The sequence below is a fragment of the Pelophylax lessonae genome (assembly GCF_965119305.1).
Source record: "Pelophylax lessonae genome assembly, chromosome: 10".
NCBI lineage: Eukaryota > Metazoa > Chordata > Amphibia > Anura > Ranidae > Pelophylax > Pelophylax lessonae.
In genome coordinates this window covers 228,998,613-229,025,680 of record NC_138777.1, presented here as the reverse complement: position 1 = coordinate 229,025,680, position 27,068 = coordinate 228,998,613, and the positions used below count along the sequence as shown (strand labels likewise).

The window sequence follows — 27,068 nt, the reverse complement described above, 5'->3', positions numbered from 1 at the left end:
TCGGCCCTGCTTGGCCCGGTTTGCTTTTCCACTGCTGGTACCGCATGGTACGGTGTTGGAACGGTTCGGTACGGTATGGTTTGCTTTTCCACTAAAGTAGTACTAAAGTTAAGTGGGTGGGATAACAACGGGGTGGGTGGGATTCTCTGACCAATCAGTGGCTAGTAGTGACTGCATGCAAAGGATTGTGGGATATGGTACCGGGTATGGTACCTCTTGGAACCACAATCGAGGTGGTACTTTTTTTGAGAGCCGTACCATTCAGTTCCATGCAGTGGAAAAGCGCCGCCCTACCGTACCGAACCGTTCCTACACCATACCATGCAGTACCAGCAGTGGAAAAGCACAAAAGCAAGCCGAACCGTTCGGTTCCATGCAGTGGAAAAGCGCCACTAGTGTCATCGTGTCATGGTTTTGGTACCCCAGTGTCAGTGTACCATTGTTTTGGCACCCCAGTGTTAGTGTACCATTGTTTTGGTACCCCAGTATCATTGCTTATGGACCTCTAGAGTCAGTATTTCATAGTTTTGGGACCCCAGTGTTGGTATGCTAAGGTTTTTGTACCCCAGTGTCAGCGTCTCTTTTAGTACTCCATTGTCTGTGTTGTTGTATTCTGGAACCCCATGTGTCAGTATGCCATTGTCTTGTTTCCCATCCCCTCCTCTCCAATGTTCTTGGACCACAAGCGGCAGTGTGTCATTGTTTTGGTACCCTGCTCTAAGTATATAATTGTCCTGGTACCACAAAGCTCCTGTGTATTAATTTGGAAGCTCAGTTGTCATTGTATCATTGTACTGTGTCCATGAGTGTCAATGTGCCTTTACTCCTTGACCAGCGTGCCATTGATCATGGGCCTTGTTGCATTATTGTTCTACCACCTCAAGTGTCAGAATGCCATTTTACCCGTTTCTCCGATGCCAGCTTGTCATTGTTCTTAGATTCCAAATGTGAACCTTCACGTCAGCCTTTCTCAACCTTTTCAACACAGAGGAACCCTTGAAATAATGTTCAGGTCTCAGGGAACCCCTGCTAAAAATGACTAATTCTACAACTCATGATACATTAGTGTGATGGTCAGTGGGATGAATGCTCCTTACACTTGTGGACATTGGGAAGAATTAACTTCTTCCAGATAGCTAAAAAGCTCAATGGTGTCAGTGGAATTTACTCGAGAGGCAGAAATTGATCATAGCTCAAGGAACCCCTAACAACCTCCGGAGGAACCCTAGGAATCCACGGAACCCTGGTTGAGAACCATTGCTTTAAGTATTCCGATAACCTCACAAGACAAATGGTTCTCTTTGCCCGTAGTAACCAATTGGTCAACCTGTCGTTTTCGCCTATGCAGTATGTGGATTTTAAAGGTTTCGTTTTCTTTCTAAAGCATTGAGAAATGTTTGTCTGTCCAAGAGTTTGATAAATGAAGCCTATATTCTATAGTAATGTCGTTAGAACTTGGCTGCACTGCACTTACATAGTCCTCTTGATCCCTATGTTTATTTGCATTGTTCTATCTGTGTGGTTGTGCTTCTGTTCTGTACATTGAATGCTCGGGACAATGACTCCTCACTGTTCTTCTAAGGAAGGATAAGTTAGTGAACTGTTGCAACTCAAGGGCTCCCCTAGTGGTCTCCTGTCACACTGAGCACTGCAATATTCTGCTCGTTACCATCAGTATTTTTCCTTTTTGATGCGTCATATCCATATTAATAACCAGTGCTGACTAAATGCTGCACTAGAACGTGCCGATATGTGTCCTCATACCTGCTTCATCCCCAAATCCTATTACAATATTTTCCTTATGACTTGTAACTTATCATGTTGTTACTGACTCATAAAAATTGTAGGAAAGGGAAATGGCTGATTGGCAATGTCTGAGTTTAATTCATTTATTATGTACAGTCATCGATCGGAATCTGGTTTCTTGCAACATTAAAATCTGACCGGGGGTTAAAAACCCTCCCTTACTCTATCCAAAAAAAAATAAAAAAACAGTTTTGCCTATAATTCTGCTTTAAACTGCTGTTTTAAAACAGTTGTTTTAATAAAAATAAAAACAAAACCCTGCAGGACAATGGAATAATGTGTTAGTCGCATTACTAGCACATTAGGAAATACTTACCTTAGAACGAAGCCCCAACACGGTCGCCCGGACACCACTGAGGGAGCGGTCATGTTCCCTCAGCGTCTCTTCCGGGTTCGGCGGCTCCGGCGCTGATGATGATGTCACTCTCGCGCATGTGCGCGGGAGTTCACTTTCTGGCAAGGAGCTCTAAGACCCCGTTCACACTGGGGCGACGCTACTTCCCGGGGTGACCTGTGAAGTCGCGGTGCGCTGCTCGCACCGCGACCTCGGAGCGGCCGGCACGGACTTCATAACATTGAAGTCAATGCAGGTCGCTCCAGGTGGCCCCAAAGAAGCTCCGGACCCTTTTTCTAAGTCGGAGCGACTTGTATCACTCCTATTAGAACGGGTCCGCAGCTTCTCTATGGAAGGCGACCTACGGCAACCTGTCAGGCGACCAGGTCGCCCCAGTGTGAATGGGCTCTGAAGGTCCGGCAAGATACGCCGGACCTTCACAGTGCATGCGCCGTTGAGGCTTAGGAGATATTAATTTTACCTACAGGTAAGTCTTATTATAGGCTTACCTGTAGGTAAAAATGTAAAAAGTGGAGTATACTACCACTTTAAATGGAATAAGGGGTTGATTCAATTTTTGAATCTACTGGATCTTTTGTCTGATAAACCTGGCTTCAGCAGCTGATTGTGTAAGACCACTACTGAGGGACCTCAAACTGCATGCAGTGTTAATTTTGGCATTGAATTTTGATTTAGCTTTAGTTATAGTCTTCTGACTAAAATGCCATTTTAGTTTTAGTTACATTTTAGTCATTGTATTTTAATCGACTAAAATAATTTTAGTCAACTAAAATCTAATGTGTTTAGGTAAATTGTAATGCATTATGTAAGCATTTCTATAAAATTTCCAAACTCATTATATACTCCGGGAGTAAAAAAAATTAATATCATAGTATTATTTATGGTATTAAGGATTAAACAAACTCAGAGATACAGATTTAGCCACTCTGGGTGGTCTGAGGAGGCCTGTAATACTGCACAGTGCTCTGGACCGTGGTCTTCGGAGGCCTGTAATACTGCACAGTGCTCTGAATGGTGGTCTTAGGAGGCCTGTAATGCTGCATAGTGCTGGATGGTGGTTTCAGGTCTGAGAGAAATGTCTGTAATACACAATGCTCTCTGGATGCGGCTATGCAGGTGGTCACTGGTCTGAGGAGGCCTCTAATGCTACACAGTGCTCTGGACGGTGGTCTGAGGAGGCCTGTAATGCTGAATGGTGGTCTCAGGTCTGAGAGAAATGTCTGTAATGCACAATTCTCTGGATTCCGCCATGCTGGAGGGCTCTGGACAGTGGCCTGGGGAGGCCTGTAATGCTGCAGAGTGCTAAATGGTGGTCTCAGGAGGCCTGTAATGCACAGTACTCTGGATGCTGCCATGCTGGTGGTCACTGGTCTGAGGAGGCCTGTAATGCTGCACAGTGCTCTGGACGGTGGTCTGAGGAGGCCTGTAATGCTGCATAGTGCTGGATGGTGGTCTCGCATCTAAGGGATGTCCTGTAATGCACAGTGCTCTGGATGCTGCCATGCTGGTAGTCACTGGTCTAAGGAGGCCTGTAATGCACAGTGCTGCTCTGGTCTCTGGCAGTCTGCACGGATGGTACCTATAGTCGCTTTAACACGCTTGCTTGCTGGGAGCGAAAGCCGGCCATCTCTGTGAAGACCGGAAGTTGGTAAACATCCCTGCCTCACATTTTCGTCGATTTGGTTTTCGGCAGTTTTCGTCAGTGAACGAAAATGCGCTGTACTTTTAATTTCATTTTCGCCACAAGTCCAACACTCTGTTCAATCCAGCAGTTTAGATCCTGATGAAGGGGGAATAATAAAGCCCCCAAAACATGTTGGCGTGTTACAAAATACTCTTGAACTCTTAGTGCCGGTTCACACTATAGCAATGTCAGACATCGCATGTGATTCACACTGCACTGCTCTGCAAATCACATGCGATGTCTGTGTGATGAAAATTCAGACCAAAGTCATGTAGGACCCTTTTTTGGTCCACACCAGAATCGGATCGCATTGGGTCCTATGTGATATGATTCCTGTCCGAATTGACAGTTCGCACTGCGATATGCAAACTAATCTGGGGGTGTCATTCACTTTGTATTGACACCCACAGCAGTTCGCATATGGCAGTGTGAACTGCCTGCGAGTTGGGTGCAATGCCGGAACCCGCAGTGAATTTTCAGGGTTCCCGCAGCGCACCAATGTGAACCAGCACTTAAACCTTTGGACTGGCACTCTTGTTCTCCCTACACCTTCCAACTATGGCTGCTTGTCAGAATGGGATGGAAGGTTCATATGATGTGCGCAAGATCATTGACCCCTTTCTGCCTCTCTTGGAAATTTTATGTCAGGGCCAAAAACTTGTACATCCCCAGTTTGACCAAAAAGGAATATATTGGGTAACCTGACACTATTATTGGCAGCACAGTGGCCAAGTGGTTAGAACTTCTGCCTAGCCAGCACCAGAGTCGGTGTTGGCTAGATTTTCAGTCTTGCATAAGTTTGATAAAGATCGCTTACTATCTTTCAGCAGGTTACATATTTTTAAACGTCTAATAAATTCATTAGAGACCTTTTATGTTCTGCTTGTCTGTATCGGCGCATTGCTTGTGTACCTTGTAAAGATGGATATACAGTCTATTTACATCTTTTACATCTCTCTTCCAGCAAAGGCCGGAGACCGACTCTCATCCTCCGGACACAGCTCTCTGTGCGAGTCCACGCCATCCTTGGTGAGTAAGCTGTAAAATCTCAAAAGATGCCAGCCAGGTGCACAAAGATTTTTTTGGAGTGAAGGTCTGCTTGAAATATTTTTGTCTGGTAACATATTCTCAGAAATCCTTTGCTTCTCTGTCTGTACTATTATACTCCTCCTGAGTCCTGACCCAACACCTCCGGCATCCTATGGGCAGTGAAGGGTTAGAATTACAAAATCTTGCAAGTGACTTGGAAGCTTAAAATGGAATTCCAGGTTAAAATGAAAATTTGGGGTTTTTAATTCTGTGATGGGGGTACGGTACCAGCTTACTTTAACGGCAGCTTACTCCTTTGTCCCTTTGCTCAGGCTTCTTGGGCGGCCTTCTTGCTAGCTCAGAGCAATTGTAATACCTCCTGGAAGGCCCGCCTTGTGTAATGCACGCAGCAACTGTTTTCTTTTTTTTTTCACTTATCACAGGCATGTGCACAGCACGTGTGTGTGTGTGTGTTTTTTTTTTTTTCTTCTTGCATGAAGACTTATGCCTAGTACACACGGGCCGAATGTCGGGGGACATCGGCCAGTTCAATAAAAACCAGGCGACATTCGGCCCGCGTGTATGGCAGCCGGTCTGATGGATGTTGGAAAGCCAGGTTTCTGATCAGTGCTCTCAGCCAATGGCTGTCCCCCTGTCAGACCACAATAGAACAGCAGGGGATATCTAGCGCCATCTTAAGAGCCTTATAGGCCCCTGGGCAATGCAGTGCACTGGGGCCCCCTGCCTACACAATCACCCACAAGAATAAAAACAGGGAACACTATATACTACAAGAGAGTACAGCTACTACCTGGAGGATATACCTTACTATATACATATTACAAGGACCAATATATACTACAAGAGAGTACAACTACCTGGAGGATATACCTTACTATATACATATTACAGGGACCAATATATACTACAAGAGAGTACAACTACCTGGAGTATATACCTTACTATATACATATTACAAGGACCAATATATACTACAAGAGAGTACAACTACCTGGAGGATATACCTTACTATATACATATTACAGGGACCAATATATACTACAAGAGAGTACAACTACCTGGAGGATATACCTTACTATATACATATTACAGGGACCAATATATACTACAAGAGAGTACAACTACCTGGAGGATATACCTTACTATATACATATTACAGGGACCAATATATACTACAAGAGAGTACAACTACCTGGAGTATATACCTTACTATATACATATTACAGGGACCAATATATACTACAAGAGAGTATAACAACCTGGAGGATATACCTTACTATATATTGGTCCCTGTAATATGTATATAGTAAGGTATATCCTCCAGGTAGTTGTACTCTCTTGTAGTATATATTGGTCCCTGTAATATGTATATAGTAAGGTATATACTCCAGGTAGTAGTTGTACTCTCTTGTAGTATATAGTGTTCCCTGTAATATGTATATAGATTATATACATATTACAGGGAACACTATATACTACAAGAGAGTACAACTACTACCTGGAGGATATACCTTACTTTCTCTAGCGCTCATTGACAGACGTAGTCCTCGGTGATACACCACCTTCGGGTTATGTTGCCTCCACAGGAGCAGGACTAGACAGGAAATTAAAAAGCTCTGGCCACACCCCAGGGGCAGTCCCAGAGGGTATATCCTCTCTCTCTCTGCCTCAGCAAATCAGTTATTTTCTGTCTAGTTAGGAGTAAGGACCTAGACACCTTGCTGGGATCTTAGGTCCTGGCAAGAATTTTTTCTTAAAGGGTGCACAGAGTATAGAGTCATTTACAGCAATTTTGGAGTCTATGGTGGCTCGGGTGGAGGCGGCCTGTCAGGGACGGGGGTCAAGGAAGCGACCCCTGCCTACCCCTATACCATCTGACACCTCTGACTCAGATTCAGAGGTGGTCACGGCAGTTGCAGGTTCCTCTGCAAGGGCTGTTATCCCAGGTAAAGCCCCCTCAGACAGTGAGGAGGACGCTTCTTCTCCTGCTATTATTCAGGAAGAAGCATTGGTGGACGCACTAGTTGTGGCAGTGCAGGAAACCTTAAAACTTGAGGCTTTACCGGCAGAGGCAACTGAAACAGAGATTCCTTTTGGTACTAATAAGCCCATCAAGACGATGAAGGCTTTTCCTGTACCTAAATGTTTCGGTAATCAGATTAAAGGAGAATGGGAGCATTCTAAACGTACCTTTACTATTTCCAAGCGTATTGCTAGACGCTATCCGTTTGAGGAATCCATCATTAAGAAATGGACGGTACCACCAGTCGTGGATCCGCCTATTTCCAGGCTGAATAAAGCCACGGTTATTCCAGTGGAGGACACTTCGTCCTTTAAGGATCCGGTGGATCAAAAGATGGAAGCAGAGTCCCGCACCATCTTCTCTCTGATAGGGTCAGCTTTTAGACCAGTAATTGTTATTGGTCTAGTTTCCCAGACACTTACGGAATGGGCGAAAATGGTACGCCAAGATCTTAGGGGAAAAGATATTCCCCAGGAGACATCTGATTTGATGGAACAGATTATACAAGGGCTACAGTTTATCTGTGACGCAGCCTTGGACACTACTCCCTTATTAGGGCATGCATCTAAGACAGCGGTGATCCTCAGACGTGTGCTGTGGTTAAAATGCTGGTCAGCTGACCTAGGTTCCAAGAAGACCTTGACAAATCTCCCCTTTCAGGGGAATCGTCTATTTGGGGCCAACCTAGATGAAATCATTAAGGATGCCACTGGGGGCAAGAGCACTTTTTTGCCACAGGCTGCTAAAGCTAAGGGACCTCGCAACAAGCGAGGACCTTTCTTTACCGCCCATAAAGGGCGCCCGGCTGGTACTAGCGGGAAAGGCAAGACTCCTCCAGGAGGGTTCAAGAAGGGCTGGTCGGACAAGCAAAGGACCAACCCAGCCAAACCCGAAGCAAAGGAGTACACAGCCTGAAGGTGTGCCCCCACCCGGTTTCAGGGTGGGGGGACGTTTTCACCGGTATTCAGGACATTAGATCGAGCATCAACCACTACTACCGGTGCGATTCTTCCCTTCCAACATTTAAGTACTACAGGAAGCGGTAATTACCGTTCCCTGAATAGATCTTTTCCTTTACCTTTTCCTAAGATTAGTCCCGATACCTCACAGGAATCGGATCTGGTTGACCAGATAGGCCAAGTAGCCTCTAGTCGGGTGACTTCGGTCCCTGAGGTTCAACCAGAAAAGATCACCTTTCCTGATAACTATCAGGTATCTGATAAATGTGTGGGAACAGAAAACGACCAGACTTTCTCGGATGGTCGGGGCCAGATACCTCTAGGGACGCCTGGTTCAGATCCAATCAGCGCCAGTGGTCCTAGAAATTCTAGGCTGGCCTCCTCAAGCCGGCCTGGCCGACTTGGACATGTTAGTCGTAGACGTTCCGTGGGAACTTCGTCTCAGGGAGTGTCTGTGGTCTCAAGGACCAATTTACCATCATGCTTTACAGTCGCTGGGTTTAATGGCCTGGCCATTGAGACCCAAGTACTGAAGGACAGAGGTTTGTCAGCTTCAGTCATTCCTACCCTTATTAAAGCAAGGAAAGCGACTTCCAGCAAAGTCTATTATCACACATGGAAAACTTATATTGCGTGGTGCGAATCTTTAGGATTTCCTCCACGTACCTATTCGGTGTCTCGAATATTGGCCTTTTTGCAACAGGGGGTTGAGCAGAAGCTAGCCTTGAGCACCATCAAGGGTCAAGTTTCAGCATTAGCAATCTTCTTTCAGAAGCCTTTAGCTACCAAATCCTTGGTGCGGAATTTCATCCAGGGGGTGCGGCACCTGGCTCCTCCAGTCCGCGCGCCCTTACCGCCTTGGGATCTTAATTTGGTTTTGTCGGTTCTACAGAAACCTCCCTTTGAAAACATCAGGGAGATTCCCTTGCTTACTTTATCCCAGAAGGTGGCCTTCTTGGTGGCTATTACTTCTGCTCGCAGGGTGTCAAAACTGGCTGCATTATCATGCCAGTCCCCATACCTATTGATTCATGGGGATAAGGTAGTACTTCATCCTAAGCCATCTTTTCTTCCTAAGGTGGTTTCAGATTTTCATCTGAATGAAGATATTGTACTACCTTCCTTGTGTCCTCAGCCCAAGCATCATCGGGAACATGCGTTGCATTCCTTAGATGTGGTTCGGGCAATCAGGGTATACCTAAAAGCTACGGAATCATTCCGTAAGACGGATTCACTTTTTGTGATCACGGATGGCCCCAGAAAGGGTTTGCCTGCATCTGCCGCGACCATTGCCAAATGGATTAGACAAACGGTGGTACAGGCTTATTCTATTAGGGGTCAGAGTCCTCCGTTCCCTGTTAGGGCGCACTCCACTCGAGCGCTCAGTACTTCCTGGGCCTTTCGCCATCAGGCGTCAGTGGTCCAGGTATGTAAGGCGGCCACCTGGTCGTCAGTACATACCTTTACAAAATTCTATAAAATTGATGTGACGGCATCGGCGGATGCCTCATTTGGCCGCAAGGTTTTGCAGGCCGCAATTTGAGGAGACCGGGGGTCTACCTCGAGGGTTTTTTTCTGTTTGAAAAAAAAAAAAAAAAAATTGTTTTCTCTTTTTTTGTTGAGTCTCATCATTAAGGATGAGCATTGTAAACTTCTAGTTGGCACCGGTTGGGCCTTCTAGATTGGGATTTGATTTCCATTTTCCCACCCCTCAGTTGTGATACTGCTCTGGGACGTCCCGAAGGTGGTGTATCACCGAGGACTACGTCTGTCAATGAGCGCTAGAGAAAAATGGATTTTTGTAAAATCTTACCGTAAAATCCTTTTCTCTTAGCTCATTGACAGACGTAGTCCCCGCCCCTCTGTTTTTTTGAGTTGGGTTAAAATCTCTAAAGACTGCTTTCTCACATAACTGATTTGCTGAGGCAGAGAGAGAGAGGATATACCCTCTGGGACTGCCCCTGGGGTGTGGCCAGAGCTTTTTAATTTCCTGTCTAGTCCTGCTCCTGTGGAGGCAACATAACCCGAAGGTGGTGTATCACCGAGGACTACGTCTGTCAATGAGCTAAGAGAAAAGGATTTTACGGTAAGATTTTACAAAAATCCATTTTTATACATATTACGGGGACCAATATATAGTAAGGTATATCCTCCAGGTAGTTGTCTCTTGTGTCGATGGAGAGAGTTAAAAAAAGAAAATCAAGCAGCCTGGCAGCTGGGCTGGCTGCCTTACCTTTCACAACGGCTGCACATGAAGGGAGGAGGTGGGTGGAGGCGGAGGCGGAGCCAGTCTTCTAGGCGTGGAGAGGAGGACGAGCCGACGAGGAGGATCCTCCTCCGCTGTGCACCGTGGGTCTGCTCTCAGAACGTCACTGGTTGCTAGATGCCAATTGGCTGGCCTTAGCAACCAGTGTGCAGTGCAGACTCGAGGCACCGGTGGACAACAGCGGGGGGGGGGGGGCCCGGCGGACAACGGGGGGGCCCTAGACCACCAGGTAAACTAAGTAATCTGGATTCTGGCCTGTTGGGGGACAGTAATTGCCACCATGTGTGTGGGGCCGCTTGGCAAGTATGGCCCCCGGGCAACCGCCGGGCATGCCCATTGGAAAAAACGGCCCTGGGGATATCGCTGTACTAACATTGGATTGTTAGTACAGCGGCTCTGACCGGAACCTTCAGTTTTTTTTGTGGGTTGAACGGAAAAAAATAGAAGCTAGTTAGTGTGTACTAGGCTTTAGGCCAGTCATACACAGAGAAAAGTTCTTTCCGGCAAATTAGCTTGATTCCTCCAACAACACAGACAGTGTTTGTTGCAGGAATCCCTCCTGCCAGGTTATTGTCTTTATCTCACTGGGAGAAGACGGTGATTATTACTAGTGGCTGTAGCAGCCGCTTGTGATAATCGCAGGTGAAACCTGGCATGCTGGTTGTACCCAAGTTGTTCAATCGATCAGCTTGGTACATTCAGCCTGCCCATACAAAGCTTAAATCTCCACAGGTTCTGCAGGAGAGTCGAGCCGTGTATGGCCTGCCTTAGGGAGCAAGTTTGTCAGGGCCTGCTCTGATGTCAGGGAGAGGGACTGTGGCCTCTTGTTTTTCCTTTTCTCTTCTCTTTTCTCTTCTCTCTTCTCCCTACTCCCTACTACTCTTCTCCCTTCTCTCCTCTCTTCTCTTCTCTTCTCTTCTCTTCTCTTCTCTTCTCTTCTCTTCTCTTCTCTTCTCTTCTCTTCTCTTCTCTTCTCTTCTCTTCTCTTCTCTTCTCTCTTCTCTTCTCTTCTCTCTTCTCTTCTCTCTTCTCTTCTCTCTTCTCTTCTCTCTTCTCTTCTCTCTTCTCTTCTCTCTTCTCTTCTCTTCTCCCTTCTCTTCTCTCTTCTGCCTTCTCTTCTCTCTTCTACCTTCTCTTCTCTCTTCTCTTCTCTCTTCTGCCTTCTCTTCTCTCTTCTCTTCTCTCTTCTGCCTTCTCTTCTCTCTTCTCTTCTCTCTTCTGCCTTCTCTTCTCTCTTCTGCCTACACTTATCTCTTCTGCCTTCTCCCTTCTCTCTTCTCCCTTCTCTCTTCTCCCTTCTCTCTTCTCCCTTCTCTCTTCTCTCTTCTCTCCTCTCTTCTCCCTCCTCTCTTCTCTCTTCTCTCTTCTCTCCTCTCTTCTCCCTTCTCTCTTCTCTCTTCTCTCTTCTCCCTTCTCCCTTCTCTCTTCTCCCTTCTCCCTTCTCCCTTCTCCCTTCTCCCTTCTCCCTTCTCTCTTCTCCCTTCTCTCTTCTCTCTTCTCTCTTCTCTCTTCTCTCTTCTCCCTTCTCTCTTCTCCCTTCTCCCTTCTCTCTTCCCCTCTCTTCCCCTCTCTTCCCCTCCCCCTCTCTTTCCCTCTCTTCCCTTCCCCCTCTCTTTCCCTCTCTTCCCTTCCCCCCTCTCTTTCTCTCTCTTCCCTTCCCCCCTCTCTTTCCCTCTCTTCCCTTCCCCCTCTTTCCCTCTCTTCCCTTCCCCCTCTCTTTCCCTCTCTTCCCTTCCCCCTCTCTTTCCCTCTCTTCCCTTCCCCCCTCTCTTTCCCTCTCTTCCCTTCCCCCCTCTCTTTCTCTCTCTTCCCTTCCCCCCTCTTTCCCTCTCTTCCCTTCCCCCTCTCTTTCCCTCTCTTCCCTTCCCCCTCTCTTTCCCTCTCCTCTTTTCTTCTCTTCTTTTCCCAAAAAAGTGTCACTTAGTGTCAGATTTTTCCACCGCAATGTTGCAGTCCCAATTAAAGATCGCTGCTATTCTTAATAAAAAAAATAAAAAGTCTATAAATCCCGTAATTTGTAAATTCTATAACTTTTGCCCCACCAATTATACGCTTTTGGAATTTTTTTTTTTTTACGAAAAATATGTAGCAGAATACAAATTGGCCTAAACTGATAAAAAAAATTGATTTTTTTATTTTTTGGGAATGTTTTATAGCAGAAAGTAGAAAATATTGCTGTTTTTTTTTTTTTTTTCAAAATTTACACTTTTTTTTTTTTTTCATTTATAAAAAACGAAAAACCACAGGGTTGATCAAATACCACCAAAAGAAAGCTCTATTTGTTAGGAAAAAAGGACATCAATTGTATTTGGGTACAGCGTCGCACGACCGCGCAATTGCCGATCACAAAAAATCGCCTGGTCATTAAGGGGGCAAATCCTTCCGGGGGGCTAAAATGGTTAAGAAGCCCAAAAGCTTCCCCATTTTGCTTCACTGAGCTGCTATCCAATCCTCAAACACATGTCGGGGACACTATGACATCAGAGACTGTCCAGGTTGCTAGTAGATGTAGGTCACTTGATTGGGAATGTTATTATTTTTTTTATTACTCTCTTACCTATGATCTGTCATACCTAGACTTTTTTTTATTTTGTGCCAACTTTGTGCTGTTTTTTTTTCTCCCTCATACCCGTAAAATAAGAGATGTAGACTTGGCCCGGCCTGACTGTCTCCGATGGATTAATACTCCCAGATAGCAGTCCGTTCGTCCCATTAAGGCTTTACGAGAGAGACGCCGTGTTATTCCAGCTCCTGCGAGAGATATATAGCAGCGGCGGCTGCCTGCTCTAGAACACGCCTACCTCTGTTTTTCTTATTATTGTGTCACTCGTATCAGACTCCAAAAAAAAATTTTTTTTTTGTCTCTCTCCTGGACAGACTGAGCGCGTCATTCTGCAAGCGGAGTGAGCACCTCGCAGTCCATATAGCGAAGTCTCGGAAGACGTGGAACGCACACATAACTGTTATTTTCTCTTTCTTTACAGAAAAATTGTACAACTCTAATGGGCCAGAACTGAGACGATCGCTCTTCTCTCTCAAGCAGCTTTTCCAGGTGGGAATTTCTTTGATGATGTGGTCGTTTTTTGCCAGACTGTCTCGCTAGGCCGCTCCGTAATACTCCGAGCCGCGCTCGGTTTAGTAAATCCAGATGTATAGTTTAATACGCCAGTTGTCTTTCTTCACTTTATTTTTTCTGATGTTAGCGGCTGGAAGAATAGTGCTATGATCGCTTCTGATAACTTTATTTTTTGTCCTTTAAGAGCCTGCCACAAGCGTTAATGGAACTGATATTATTTGCTGAGTATATGTTTATTATACGAATGAATGTTGCTTTGAGGTTCTGCGCAATACTCTGAGGTCCTAATCCTTTCCTGTCCAGCTCCAATCCTTCGACTCTCGACTCGAGGATCGTGTCCTCTGTCACTCCCGTATCCAATCTATTTTGCTTGTGCTCCAAGCTCTGCAAGTCCGTGTAACCTGAATTGCAGGGGTGAGGGGCAGATTACTCAAGATGACGGCATCTGTACGCTGACCTCTGTCAATTCTCATTCATATTTTAAACCAGTGGTCTGCAAATTGTGGCCCTTTGCATGCCTTTATCTGGTCCGTTGGGCACTTTTTCTCTCACTGATGCAAGACACTATTCCTCCCACTGACACCAACAATGGGGCACTCTTCCTTCCGCTGACACCAATGATGGGGTACTCTTCCTCCCACTGACACCAATGATGGGGCACTCTTCCTCCCGCTGACACCAATGATGGGGCACTCTTCCTCCCGCTGACATCAATGATGGGGCACTCTTCCTCCCGCTGACATCAATGATGGGGCACTCTTCCTCCCGCTGACACCAATGATGGGGCACTCTTCCTCCCGCTGACCCCAACCATGGGGCACTCTTCCTCCCACTGACACCAATGATTTGAGTACTCTTGCTCCCATTGACACCAACGATTGAGCACTCTTCCTCCCACTGACACCAACGATTGGGCACTCTTCCTCCCACTGACACCAACGATTGGGCACTCCTCCTCCCACTGACACCAAACGATGGGGCACTCTTCCTCCCACTGACACCAACTTTGGGGCACTCTTCTTCCCACTGACACCAACGATGGGCCACTCTTCCTCCCACCGACACCAACAATGGGGCACTCTTCCTCCCACCGACACCAATGATGGGGCACTATTCCTCCCACTGACACCAACGATGGGGCATTCTTCCTCCCACTGACACCAACGAGGAGGCACTAATTCTCCCCCTAATGCCAAAGATTCACTGTTTACTCCCACGGTCGCCTAGACAGTTTCTACACCCCTTGGGCACAGTCCAGCCCCATACAGGTCTAAAGGACAGTAAACTGGCCCTTTGTTTGGAAAGTTTGGGGACCTCTGATAAAAACCTTCAATATTTATCAAAAGCAAAGTCAATCAAGATTTATGATGTGTCTTCTTTAACCTCTGCCTTATGTTTGGGTGGAAGACAGTGCTGGACTGGTCTCTATGTGAAGCGTATAGAGGGAATGGGCTTTATACCAGTAGTAGGTGGTGGGTGATAGACTTTGTTGGGGTCTAGAGCTGCTACCTTTCTGATAATGACAATGGGGTTGTTGCCACAGAAAACACTTGGGTGCTTGAGGAGGAGCACCCGGTGTCCAGAAAAATGTCTCACTTTAAGATTTTTTATAATCATTTATTGAAGATAAAAGAATACAAGTGGAGCCAACGCATTTCCTCCCCCCTTCTTCAGGGCTGCATTTCTTAGGGAACGGTTAGGCTTTGAGAGGGTTGAATGAAGTTGATCAGTGATCCTGCACGATGGCAGCGTGTTTTTAAAAAGTGGCTGCCTATGCTCCACAACATGTCAGCAAGCTGCAGAACTGCTGAGCAAAATTATTTAACCCTCGCAGGGCCTAGCCATTCTCTGAGAAATACAGCCCTAAAGAAGAGAAGGCAGTTCGCCCCAGAACACGTTGGCCTTACTTGTATTATTTCTTTCTTCAATTAACGATTCTAATAAATTACCAAATAAGACCTTTTTATGGACACCGGCTGCTCCCCTTCTGTCACCCAAGTGTTAACCTCCATCTGACCACTTAACGCATATGTGTGGGCCTTAACAACACCCTCATGCCACAGATATTCATCGATGGTGGACAAGGTTTCTATGTGGAGTAATTGAGCTTTCATCCTGGCCTGTGGTTATGACTGGGATGGGCTCCCAATAATGTGACCACCGTGGCAGCCAATACAAGCAGCCACGTGATTGGAAGTTCACCCCCCAACTAGACTGACAGGCCCCAATGAAGCAGCTAGAACTAATAGAAGATACCTGGACACAGTACTGTTTGACTGGTCAAGTTTGGTGATGAATAATTTTCATTTGTAGGTAAATACGTTGTATTTCTTTGTGTTGCCACTCTGTGTTGACTCTCCTCTTGGTTCTTACACAGGAAGACAAAGATTTGGTGCCAGAGTTTGTTAACTCGGAAGGGCTGACATGTCTGATCAAAGTGGGGGCCGAAGCCGATCAGAACTATCAGAACTACATCCTTCGAGGTTTGTGTGCTTCCTGTAGTCCTCTGACGTTTTATTTTATTTTTAGAAAGTTATACAGGTTATACCTACTCAAGAGTTACCCTATAATGTTAACCATGCAAATCCAGACTTGGGATGAGCTCAGGTGTGTTCTTGTTCTAACCCACCATAAGCTATCCCACCAGGAAGCGGTCTCTGTGCATCCCCAATTGTAAGTGGCCAAGGCAATCCCTGCCCTACAGCCACACATATACAAAGGGCAGGGAATGCCTTAACCACCCAAGATTGGCAGTGCACAGAGACAGCTTCCTAGTGGGGTAGCTCAGGTAGTTTCGGACTACGGCCTTAACACCCCTGAGCTCATTCCTTGTCCAGATCACGGATAAATTATAGAAATGGGACAAAACAAGAAACAAAATTGATTATATTGCCCATGGCAATCAATCACAATAAATGTTCCTCTTCCCAGAGAATAATTAATCTTGATTGGTTGCTCTAAGACAGCGTCCCCTAAATTGGGAGACTTGTATCACTGGTGTGTGTCTGTGAAGGTTCCGGTTTATCCAGGGCATAGTGTACCCAGTATTTACTGGACTTTCTGTGTAATCATTTGGTAGAGGGGGGATTATGGTGTGGGGATGTTTTTCAGGGCTTGGGCTTGGCCCCTTAGTTCCAGTGAAGGGAACTCTTAAGGCGTCAGCATACCAAGACATTTTGGACAATTTCATGCTACCAACTTTGTGGGAAGAGTTTGGGGATGGCCGTTCCTGTTCCAGCATGACTGCGCACCAGTGCACAAAGCAAGGTCCAACAAGACATGGATGAGAGAGTTTGGGGTGGAAGAACTTGACTGACCTGCACAGAGTCCTGACCTCAACTCGATAGAACACCTTTGGAATGAATTGGAGCAGAGACTACGAGGAATGCCTTCTCGTCCAAGATCATTGCCTGGCCTCACAAATACGCTTCTGGAAGAATGGTCAGACATCCCATAGACACACTCCTAAACCTTGTGGACAGCCTTCCCAGAAGAGTTGAAGCTTTTATAGCTGCAAAGGGTGGGCCAACTCAATATTGAACCCTACGGATTAAGACTGGGATGCCATTAAAGTTCATGTGTGTGTAAAGGCAGGCATCCCAAAACTTTTGGTAATATAGTGTATGAACTATGTAAAAAATGCCTTACCTGGAATTCTTCTTTAAATGTGCACTACAATCAAGTGCACTTTGACAAAACAACATAAAATTACATATGTAAAAAAGAAAATATATAGTTTACAACTAAATTTATGCTTTTCATTTTCAGCTTTAAGTCAGATCATGCTATTTGTTGATGGCATGAATGGCGTCATCAATCACAATGAGACCATTCAATGGCTGTACACGCTCTGCGGCAGTCCGGTGAGTCTGAATCAGATTTGGTTGTTTTGTTTTGGCAATGTTTTCTTTCTGTTCATTAGTTTCCAGAAATGTTCTTTCATGTCATCTTTTCTGTGTCACCCAAACTGGAGCTATGTAAAAGCATTTAAGATCTGCTCCATTCAACATCATGGGATCTTCTTTTAGGGTCACTTCCAAGGACAAATTACTTACCTGTGAATCTTCTCCGCTCCATAACGGAAAGAAAAGATAAATGTAATGGGTTTCTGCTAGGTGGCAGCTGATCGTATGCTGGACTCCAGCTACCTGCCTAATGCTATTTTTTAAATAAAACAAGTAATTAGAGAAAGACCTAATTGGGGATAGTGACAGCATTGCTACGCTGATCCTGGAAGAAATAGCGCTACTATCTCTTTAAGGAGTGATTAAATAATCTTGCAGGTAAATGGAATGGTGCGATGCGAGAAATCCTGCAATTCAGTGCGGTTCCCGCATCGCATCTGAATCACACAGTGGTTTGCACTAACCTCTGCAAACAGCGGCGGGGGGGGGGGAGAGTGTTGGTTTTGTCAATGTTAAGTGTAAAACCAGCCTTAGGCTAATTGCAGAGGGCACACAAGTTACATTTCTATTCTTTCAGACTTCTGTTATTGACCACTTAATACCTACACAGTGAAGAAAAAGGTTGGCTCTTTGTAGGTGGCTGTAAACACTATTATGGTTCTTTACTGTGAATTTTACTTCTTTGAGTCCTGTACAAGTAAACAAACCATTGTACAGAGTGGCCTTAAAAGAGAAGTATGGCTAAACCTTTTTGGCCATACTTGTCTTCTGGTTCACAGAGTACACTTACTTGAGCTCTGCTTTGACCCGGCATCAGTTGAATGATGCCCACTGTCTGCTGACATCACAGAGCTGCTCCAGGTTCTGAAAGGATCCCTACAATATTGTCAGGATCCTCCCAGTTGCCGGATTGACAGCAGGCTCCAGTTTTCAGCCAGGCACTTCAGTGAGTGCCGGAGGTAACTGACAGTAACTGCTCTCCACTCCGAGCAGACGGAGAACCGAGTGATCAGTGGTCATGTGATCACTCAGTTCTTGGTCCTAAAGCCAACTTGGGGCAGCAATGAGTTTGGGTGTTCAATTAAAGGAATTATATGGGGTTCATTAAAAAAAAAAATTATAAACTTAAAAAATTCTAAGGCTGTATGGCAGTCCAGATAACAATCCAATAAAAACATCCCTGTAAAAATGTATCACACTAATTATAACATATAAACACAATAAATCTATGGGGGGGAAGGGCAATTCGAATGCGTCTTGGAATAGAGAAATTTGTAGCTACAAGACATAGCATTGACTTTTTAGACACTGTTGCATTGGTTCATTTAACTGTATCACTTGTTGAATTCTAGTTCTGAATTATCCTGAATATTGTAGTAATATTGAGCATCATTTGCAACATCTAAAACTGCGTCTCTTATGTGCTGTGCACATTTTTATTCCAATTTATTCTTTCCTCAAATCTTTTCTTGTAGTTTACTTTAATAACCATTATTTTCTGATTTTATAGTATCGCTTGGTGGTGAAAACAGCCCTGAAGCTTTTGATCGTCTTTGTCGAGTACACAGAGTCGAATGCTCCACTGCTTATTAAAGCCGTAAACATTGTCGATCACAACAGGGGTAAGACTTCTGCTTTGAGTGGAACCTCACATCTGGGCTTTCGTTAGACTTTTCATCCGACTTGGCGAATACGTCTAAACTTCTGCCAAACATGTAGCAGAAATGAACATTAAGGGGTGATATGGGACCCCATCGCGGTGCCTCATGCTGTGTCAGGTGCAGGGACATGAAGACAGAATTATTTTCTTCTGGTCTTCCCCTGACCTCTGAATACAGCACATCTGCTGTTTATAGATTGCAGTCCTCAACTAACCTCACTTTTCTTTTTATGAATGTCAGTCTGACAAAAAGCTGTACAACTTTCCCCTGTGCAGACTCAGCCAGGATTCGCTGGCCAGGGTCGTAAAGGTGCCTATAAACATACAGACATTTCCAGATCTGACTGTAAACAGCCAGACCAGACTGGGCAGATGTCTCTGTCCCACCACACACAGTCATCCTGATAGCTTGCAGGAACAGAGCAGGACATCCTTCCACTGTATCAGGATTTCCAAGATTGTTTGTCCTGGTTCAGACCTGCTTAACCATGACATGACGGGAAGGTAGAGCAAATGCACAAATAGCACTATGGGTGCCAATTTATCACAAAGAGATAGACAATGGGATAGATGTACTAAAACTGGAGCACTCAGAATCCGGTGCAGCTGTGCATGGTAGCTAATCCGCTTTTAACTTCAGCTTGTTTAATTAAAGCGGAGCTCCACCCAAATGGGGAAGCGCCACTTGTTTGCCTCCTCCCTCTCCGCTGCCACGTTTGGCACCTTTCGGGGGGGGGGGGGGGGGGCGTAATCTAACCTGGAAATTCGACCCACCTCCTTCTTCCCCCACCACCGAACCATTCACAAAGCGCAGTGCGCTGCGTGCATGCACTGTAGGGAACCGACTGTAAAGCCACAAGGCTTCACTGACGGTTTTGTTTAGCCGAGATGGCGGCAGCAGCACCTGAGAGCCTATTGGTTTCTATACAGAGCTGCACCAGATTTTGCACTCTCCAGTTTTGGTAAATAACCCCCAATGTTTTTGGTCAGGAAAGGCTTATAAATTTATACAGGCCAATCAGCTTTTCCCCAATAAGCAGAGCCAGATCATTGGCAAGTCAACCCAGGCAGGTGTTGAGGGCTCAGCTACAACCTTCATGTTCTTACAGCAAACCAAGGGGACAGCGCAATTGGCCAAAGCTGTGCATGTACCTGTCACTTCATAAGGGAAGATGCAGTTACTGTAGTGTCAAATAGGTAGGAGCCCTACCAGTGCAGTCATTGTAAATGGGGAAACTTTTCTGTGCCTTTTGTGAAAAACCTATCAATGCCAATCAATGGAATTGGGAGGGTAAGGGGACAAAGCTTCTGCCTTGCCAAAACCATGTCTGCCAGGAAGCATTTCACCAAGGGTTTTGAAAGTGTCTACAAACACAATGGGGGTTGATTTACTAAAACTGGAGAGTGCGAAATCGGGTACATCTTAGCTTCCAGATTCAAAGCTTAACTGTACCAGCTGAAGTTGGAAGCTGATTGGCTACCATGCACAGCTGCACCAGATTCTGCACTCTCCAGTTTTAGTAAATCTACCCCTATTGTGTTTAGCAAAAGCAGGTTAAGGATGTGATGCTACAGCCAATTATCGAAAATTCTAATTGATTGTTCCATATGTAAATCAGACCAAAAATCTGGATATTTATATTTAAAACTATAAAAAAATGTGTGTATCTTCATAATCGTAATCCATCTATTTCTTTTGTATGAACGATATATTGCTAATTTTATCTTAAAAAACAAAACAAAACTCAAAGTAGAAAAAAAGTGGTATCAAAGTTTTTTTTTTTTTTTTTAAATACCAAACATGTTATACTTACCTGCTCTGTGTAATGGTGTTGCACAGAGCAATCTGGATCCTCCTCCTTTCGGGTCCCACGCTGACAGTCCTGGCCCCTCCCTCCTGCCGGGTGCCCCCACAGCAAGCAGCTTGCTGTGGGGGCACCCAAGCAGGTATTTGTGTCCATTCACACCCGGAGCCATGGCTCAGCCTCGCCCCCTCAATCTCCTGATTGGCTCACTTGCTTTGATTGACAGCAGTGGGAGCCAATGGCGTTCGCTGCTGCCAAAAGCCATTCAGGAGTGCAAGTCCCTGGGGAGCAAAGGCTCTCTTGAACATGACTGGATCGAGAGGGAGCTTTGGCGGTATTAGGGGGGTTGCTGCACATAGAATGCATGAAGACAAAAAATCTTGTGCCTTTACAACCATTTTAAACATAAAACTATAAAAAAAAAAAAAAGCAGTCCCCAAAATTGGGATTATCCTAAAGCTTATGTGAACAGGACAGCACTGCAAATTAAACAAAATATCTCCAACATGGAGTATCAGGCTAGAGTCTGGCCTCCACATAGCGACAAAGTCACTGTGTAGCTATGCTATAAAGCAGGGTCTGAATATGTAATATGGCGGCCCCCATGTGCGTAGATCATTAAAAACTGTATATAGAAACAAGGCTTTTTAAACATTAGCACACAATGATAGAATTATATACAAATAGTAGATCACATTCGTGTTTCGTGTTAAAAAAACAACTAAACTTAATATTAAAAATAACTAAATTGCCTTGAAAGGCCAATGTTCTCTAAATATTCTTATTACTTTATGCTCCTTGATATTTTTCAGTACTTTAAACTGTTCCCTTTGTTATCAGGTACCAGCCCGTGGTCAAACCTGGTTGATATCCTGGAGGAAAAAAACGGGGCGGATTCTGAGCTGCTGGTGTTTGCCATGACACTAATCAACAAGGTAAGAAGAGATGGCTCTGCACGCTGCATTCACCGAACTGCTAAGAGCTTTGCAAGCTTGTGTTCTGGCTTCTGTACGAGTGAGCCTGTCAGCTATGAATGCACTGGCTTTGGATTGTGGCTGTTTGGCAGTTTTGTGTGCTTAAGTTGGCATAATCCTAGTTCTTGAATGATTGGTTGGTACGGATGGTCACAAAACCTGAAGTGTTTTTTTTTTTTTACTTGAAAATTCCCTTGATTAACTTTTACTGTTAAGAGGTACAAAACAGAGCCAAATGGGCATTCCTTGGCTTGTATATACACATTGAACAGCTTGGAGAAAGAAATCAGCAAAACACTTTAAACAATGTAATCACTGATTACAATAAAAACCATAACTACACTTGGGACCATCAAAAGAGGAGTAATAAAGAAGATGTAATAAGAAAGTTGTTGGGTTCTTGTCTATGGTGCATAGATAATGCAGGCAGCTCACTCAAATCCTGGGGGAAACTATCAAAAATACAATATCATGGGGGAAACCATCAAAAGTACAATATCATGGGGGAAACCATCAAAAAGACTACAATATCCTGGGAAAACGACCAAAAGTACTACAATATCCTGGGGGTAACCATCAAAAGTACTACAATATCCTGGGGGTAACCATCAAAAGTACTACAATATCCTGGGGGTAACCATCCAAACTACTACAATATCCTGGGGGGGGGAACCATCAAAACTACTACAATATCCTGGGGCAAACCATTTAAAGTGCTATAATATCCTGGGGGAAACCATCAAAAGAACTACAATTGTCCAAGCAGAATACTATCCTGCCCAGCTCCCTTCAGGGTGGGTAAACGTTCAGCTCCCACACGTTATGAAACTTTTTTCGGCAGCCTCTAGATAGATAGGTGGCCTTATACAACGGGAGGGCAGAATTGTGAAGAAAAAGTTTATTGATGTTGGCTTATTGTTTAGAGCAGGGGTCTCCAAACTTTCTGAACAAAGGGCCAGTTTATTGTCCTTAAGACTTTGAGGGGGCCAGACTGTGGCCAGCATGAGTAGAAAATGCCCTGGCGTCAATGGGAGCAAACAATGCCCCATCATTGGTATTAGTGGGAGGAATAGTGCCCCATTATTGGTATTTGGGAAAGAAATAGTGCCCCATCATTGGTGTCAGTGCTAGGAATAGTGCCCCATCATTGGTGTTCATGAGAAGAATAGGACCCTGCTGTTGGTGTCACAGGGAGGAATAGTGCTCCATCATTGGTGCCAGTGGGAAGAATAGTGCCCCATTGTTTGGGTCAGTGGTAGGAACAGTGCTTTATGGTTGGTATCGGTGACAAGAATTATGCCCCATTGTTGGCGTTAGTAGAAGGAATAGTACTTCTCAGTGGGAGGAATACTGCCCCAAGGGCCTGAGAAAGGCAATCAAAGGCCAACATCTGAGCCGCAGATGATTGATCAAAGGACTTGGTGGCTGAGATTTATCTGAACGCTTACTGCATTCACAGCGGACCCCTGGGGTATTGGCCCAAGGAAGGTGGACACTAGGCAAGAAAAGTCTTGTTCTTTCCTTTGTGGGATAAAGAGCTCCCTTTCAGCTTGGCCTTCTAGTAGATTGGGACACCCCAGTCTTCTCTGCGTTGGTAGTTTTCTGCCAAATGAAAGTAGAAGCTTATAGCTAGAAGATCATGGATGAGAGTATGGATGAGAGTATGGATGAGAGTATGGATGAGAGTAATGGAATTGGCGGGGGGTGGGGAGGTTAAGATGAGGTTAGTGCTAGAAGGCTACTGGGTGGAAAATAGCATCAGGATGTCAGGAAAACACGAAAGGTGCAAAGGTAGCACTGACACCTTGAACCATTCACCATGGAAAGGCAGTTATTGTTCAAGAACATTTATTGCTGTCAGGAAGGTTGCATAGATGTTAAATCTTTCGATTTACATGGCTGAAAGTGTGAATTGCCAAAACGCCGGGGTAGACTTGTCAAAATGGCTTCATATGTAGAAGACAGATGGTGTCGAAAGCCCCAACCCATGTTTAGTGATGGTTGTTTTTAGGATGGTGTAGGTTGTGATGGTGGGCATAATACATAGGAAGTATTATTGAGGTCTCTATCCAAAACTATAAAAAAAAAATGTTTGGGCTTTAGATTTAAGGAATCTTTACTGCAATTATACCTTTAAAAAAAAAAAAAAAGTCTGTAAGGGCTTTTGTAGACTGGCTTTTGTTTGCATCAGATGGGTTTTGCAAACCCACACAGGTCTATGGGAATGTGAAACCTGCTTGAAGCATGTAAGAAGGGGGTGTCAACTGCAGGTCAGATGCACCTGCTAATGCAGCCTTTCTCAACCTTTCCAACACAGAGGAACCCTTTAAATAATTATCAGGTCTCAGGGAACCCCTGCTAAAAATGACTTTATTTACAATTCATGATACATAGTGTGATGGTCAGTGGGAAGAATGCTCCTTACACTTGTGGACACTGAGAAGAATTACCTTCTTCCAGATAAAGCTAAAAAGATCAATGGTGTCAGGGGAACTTATCTGAGAGGCAGGAACTGCCCATTGCTCAAGGAACCCCTAGCAACCTTTGGAGGAACCCTAGGGTTCCACGGAAACCTGGTTGAGAAACACTGTGCTAATAAATGTTGAGTGATCTCAGAAGTGTATCAAACTGATACCATTGACACAAGCCCAAAGCCCATCAACATAGGACCTAATGAGTGTGGCACTTGTACCTTCAGTGGATTATTTTTTCTGTATAGGAAAGGATATCTGAAAGGAGATACAACAAGACACCTTGCCACTCACTAAAACTAGAGGAAAAGCGGTTTAACCTTAACCACTTAAGCCCCGGAGGATTTGGCTGCTAAACGACCAGAGGGTATTTTGCGATTCGGCACTGCGTGACTTTAACGGACAATTGCGCGGTCGTGCGACGCTGTACCTAAACGAATTTGGCGTCCTTTTTTTCCCACAAACAGAGCTTTCTTTTGGCGGTATTTGATCACCTGTGCGATTTTTTGATCACGCGCTATAAACAAAAAAAGAGCGTAAATTTTGCAAAAATAGCAATATTTTTCCCTTTTTTTTATATGAAATTCCCCCCCAAAAAAATGTAAAAATCAAAATTTTTTAATATTTTCGGCCAATTTGTTTTATGCTACCTATGTTTGGTAAAAAAAATCGCAAAAAGCGTATTTTGATTGGTTTGCGCAAAAGTTATTGCGTTTACTAACAAAGGGAAAGATTTTTGTTGTTTTTTTTTTTTAACGCGTAATGGCGGCGATCTGCGATTTTTTTTGCGGTACTGCGACATTGCGGCGGAAAGATCGGACCCTTGACTGACATTTTTGACACTTTTGGGGTTACCAGTGACATTTCTACAGTAATCAGTGCTATATATATGCACTGTTACTGTAAAAATACACTGGTAGTGAAGGGGTTAACTTTATTTGAGAGGGAGGGGCTGTGTGTGTCCCTAGGGGCGTGATTCTAACTGTGATTGGCTGTGGCTTCAACTGTATGCAGAGTGATCAATGGATCTACATAGTAGATCCATGTGATCAGCTCTCATACAGAGAGGAGAATGACAGGCAGCTTGTTTACACAAGCTGCCTGACTTTCTCCCTCTCCCCCGCCGATCGCAGAGTGGCCGGCGGCGATCGGGTCCGCCGGTCACACGCGCGGGGGGGTCCGTGACCACGCGGGAGCGGGAGCGCGCCTCCGGCGGCGCGCGCTCGCTCCCTAAACCCTCACAGGCGAGCGACGTAGACCTACGTCACTTTGCCTGTGAGGGGCTGACCGCCGCCGTAGATAGTCGTGCGGCGGTCGGCAAGTGGTTAAAGTGCGTAAGGGGTTCTTCACTGTAAGAGCGGTAAGGATGTGGAATTCTCTTCCACAAGCAGTCGTATCAGCAGGGAGCATTGATAGTTTCAAAAAACTATTAGATGGACATCTTAAAGACCACAACATACAGGGGTATACAATGTACAACATACAGGGGTATACAATGTACAACATACAGGGGTATACAATGTACAACATAGAGGGGTATACAATGTACAACATAGAGGGGTATACAATGTACAACATAGAGGGGTATACAATGTACAACATAGAGGGGTATACAATGTACAACATACAGGGGGTATACAATGTACAACATAGAGGGGTATACAATGTACAACATAGAGGGGTATACAATGTACAACATACAGGGGTATACAATGTACAACATACAGGGGGTATACAATGTACAACATACAGGGGGTATACAATGTACAACATACAGGGGGTATACAATGTACAACATAGAGGGGTATACAATGTACAACATACAGGGGGTATACAATGTACAACATACAGGGGTATACAATGTACAACATACAGGGGTATACAATGTACAACATACAGGGGTATACAATGTACAACATACAGGGGTATACAATGTACGGTTAACAGCAAACAAACACACATCATAGGTTGAACTGGATGGACGGATGTCTTTTTTCAACCTCACTAACTATGTAACTATGTATTTTAAGCATGCAGACTCATTCCCTTATGTTCCCATGTGATTGGCAGCCTACAGAGGTGTGTATTTATGGAAGACATGACAGTTAAGTTTCACATTTCGGGCTTTGTTGTCGGTCCAGAATAGCCTATTGTGTGCTGCATAGGAAGTCAGCATGTCAGCCTGGAAATTACGAGGAGGCCAGCATGTGCCGGAGAACATCTTGTGGCTCTCCCTGTACCTGGCCTTGGCTGTTCACACAATGAGGGGTCAATGATCCCAGAACTCCATTCAAAACCCAACATTTCGTCATAAGCCGCGTCTGCTTTTTGTTTGCAGATAAACCTTTTTGGCAGGATATAGTTGAACAATTCTAGCCAAATATGTAAAGACAAAAAAAAATATCCTTTGCAGTTCATTTATAGCTTCCTTCAAAAGTTACAAAATCATTTTGCAATTCATTTAGAAAGCTGTCTTTTTAAGGACCGCTTCACCGTCAGAGAAGTTTAAAAGAGATGCAGTTGGTAGACTTTCACAGCCTCTGGGCTCCCTAAGGGCAGAAACACATTAGATACTTGTCTTTTGAAGTTTATACCTCTACCTATTTATAATAAATGGGTTTTGTGCTGTGAAAGGTCCAAGCTACTGATTGCATCTGTTTTAAACTTTTATCACTGGCTTGTGGAGCCTGTTAATTGGTCCCCGAAGAATTGCCTTTCCTGCTGAATTGGACTATTGGGGTAGTAGCACAATTTATGTTTTTAAAGAAGTTGTCCTTTAACAAATTCCCCCAGCCATCTCAATGCAGCCAACCTAGCATAATATTTACCCCCCTACTTCTAATTCGTGATCGACCGATATCGTTTTTTATATTGCCGATACCGATCGCATATCGGTATTGGCCGATATTTTCGTTCATTTTTTTTTGACAGGTACTCTTGTGGAGGGATCTGGGGGTCTAAAATACCCCAAACCCCTCCTCTGCATTCAAAAGCATTAAAAACGCCAAGTTTGGCTGCTTTGAATGCTGTAATC

General features: G+C 44.7%; 1 protein-coding gene across 6 annotated transcripts in view; it reads left to right on the top strand.

Moving 5' to 3' along the window:
- FHOD1 (formin homology 2 domain containing 1) overlaps positions 1-27,068 on the top strand; it is a 246,311-nt gene that overhangs the window by 137,002 nt on the left and 82,241 nt on the right. For all 6 annotated transcript variants that reach the window (XM_082270033.1, XM_082270037.1, XM_082270034.1 and 3 more), the window contains exons 3-8: positions 4,810-4,874; positions 13,128-13,195; positions 15,597-15,702; positions 16,988-17,082; positions 18,635-18,746; positions 21,430-21,524. In XM_082270033.1, the coding sequence (XP_082126159.1) occupies positions 4,810-4,874; positions 13,128-13,195; positions 15,597-15,702; positions 16,988-17,082; positions 18,635-18,746; positions 21,430-21,524 (541 nt within the window). The remainder of the gene's footprint in view (positions 1-4,809; positions 4,875-13,127; positions 13,196-15,596; positions 15,703-16,987; positions 17,083-18,634; positions 18,747-21,429; positions 21,525-27,068) is intronic.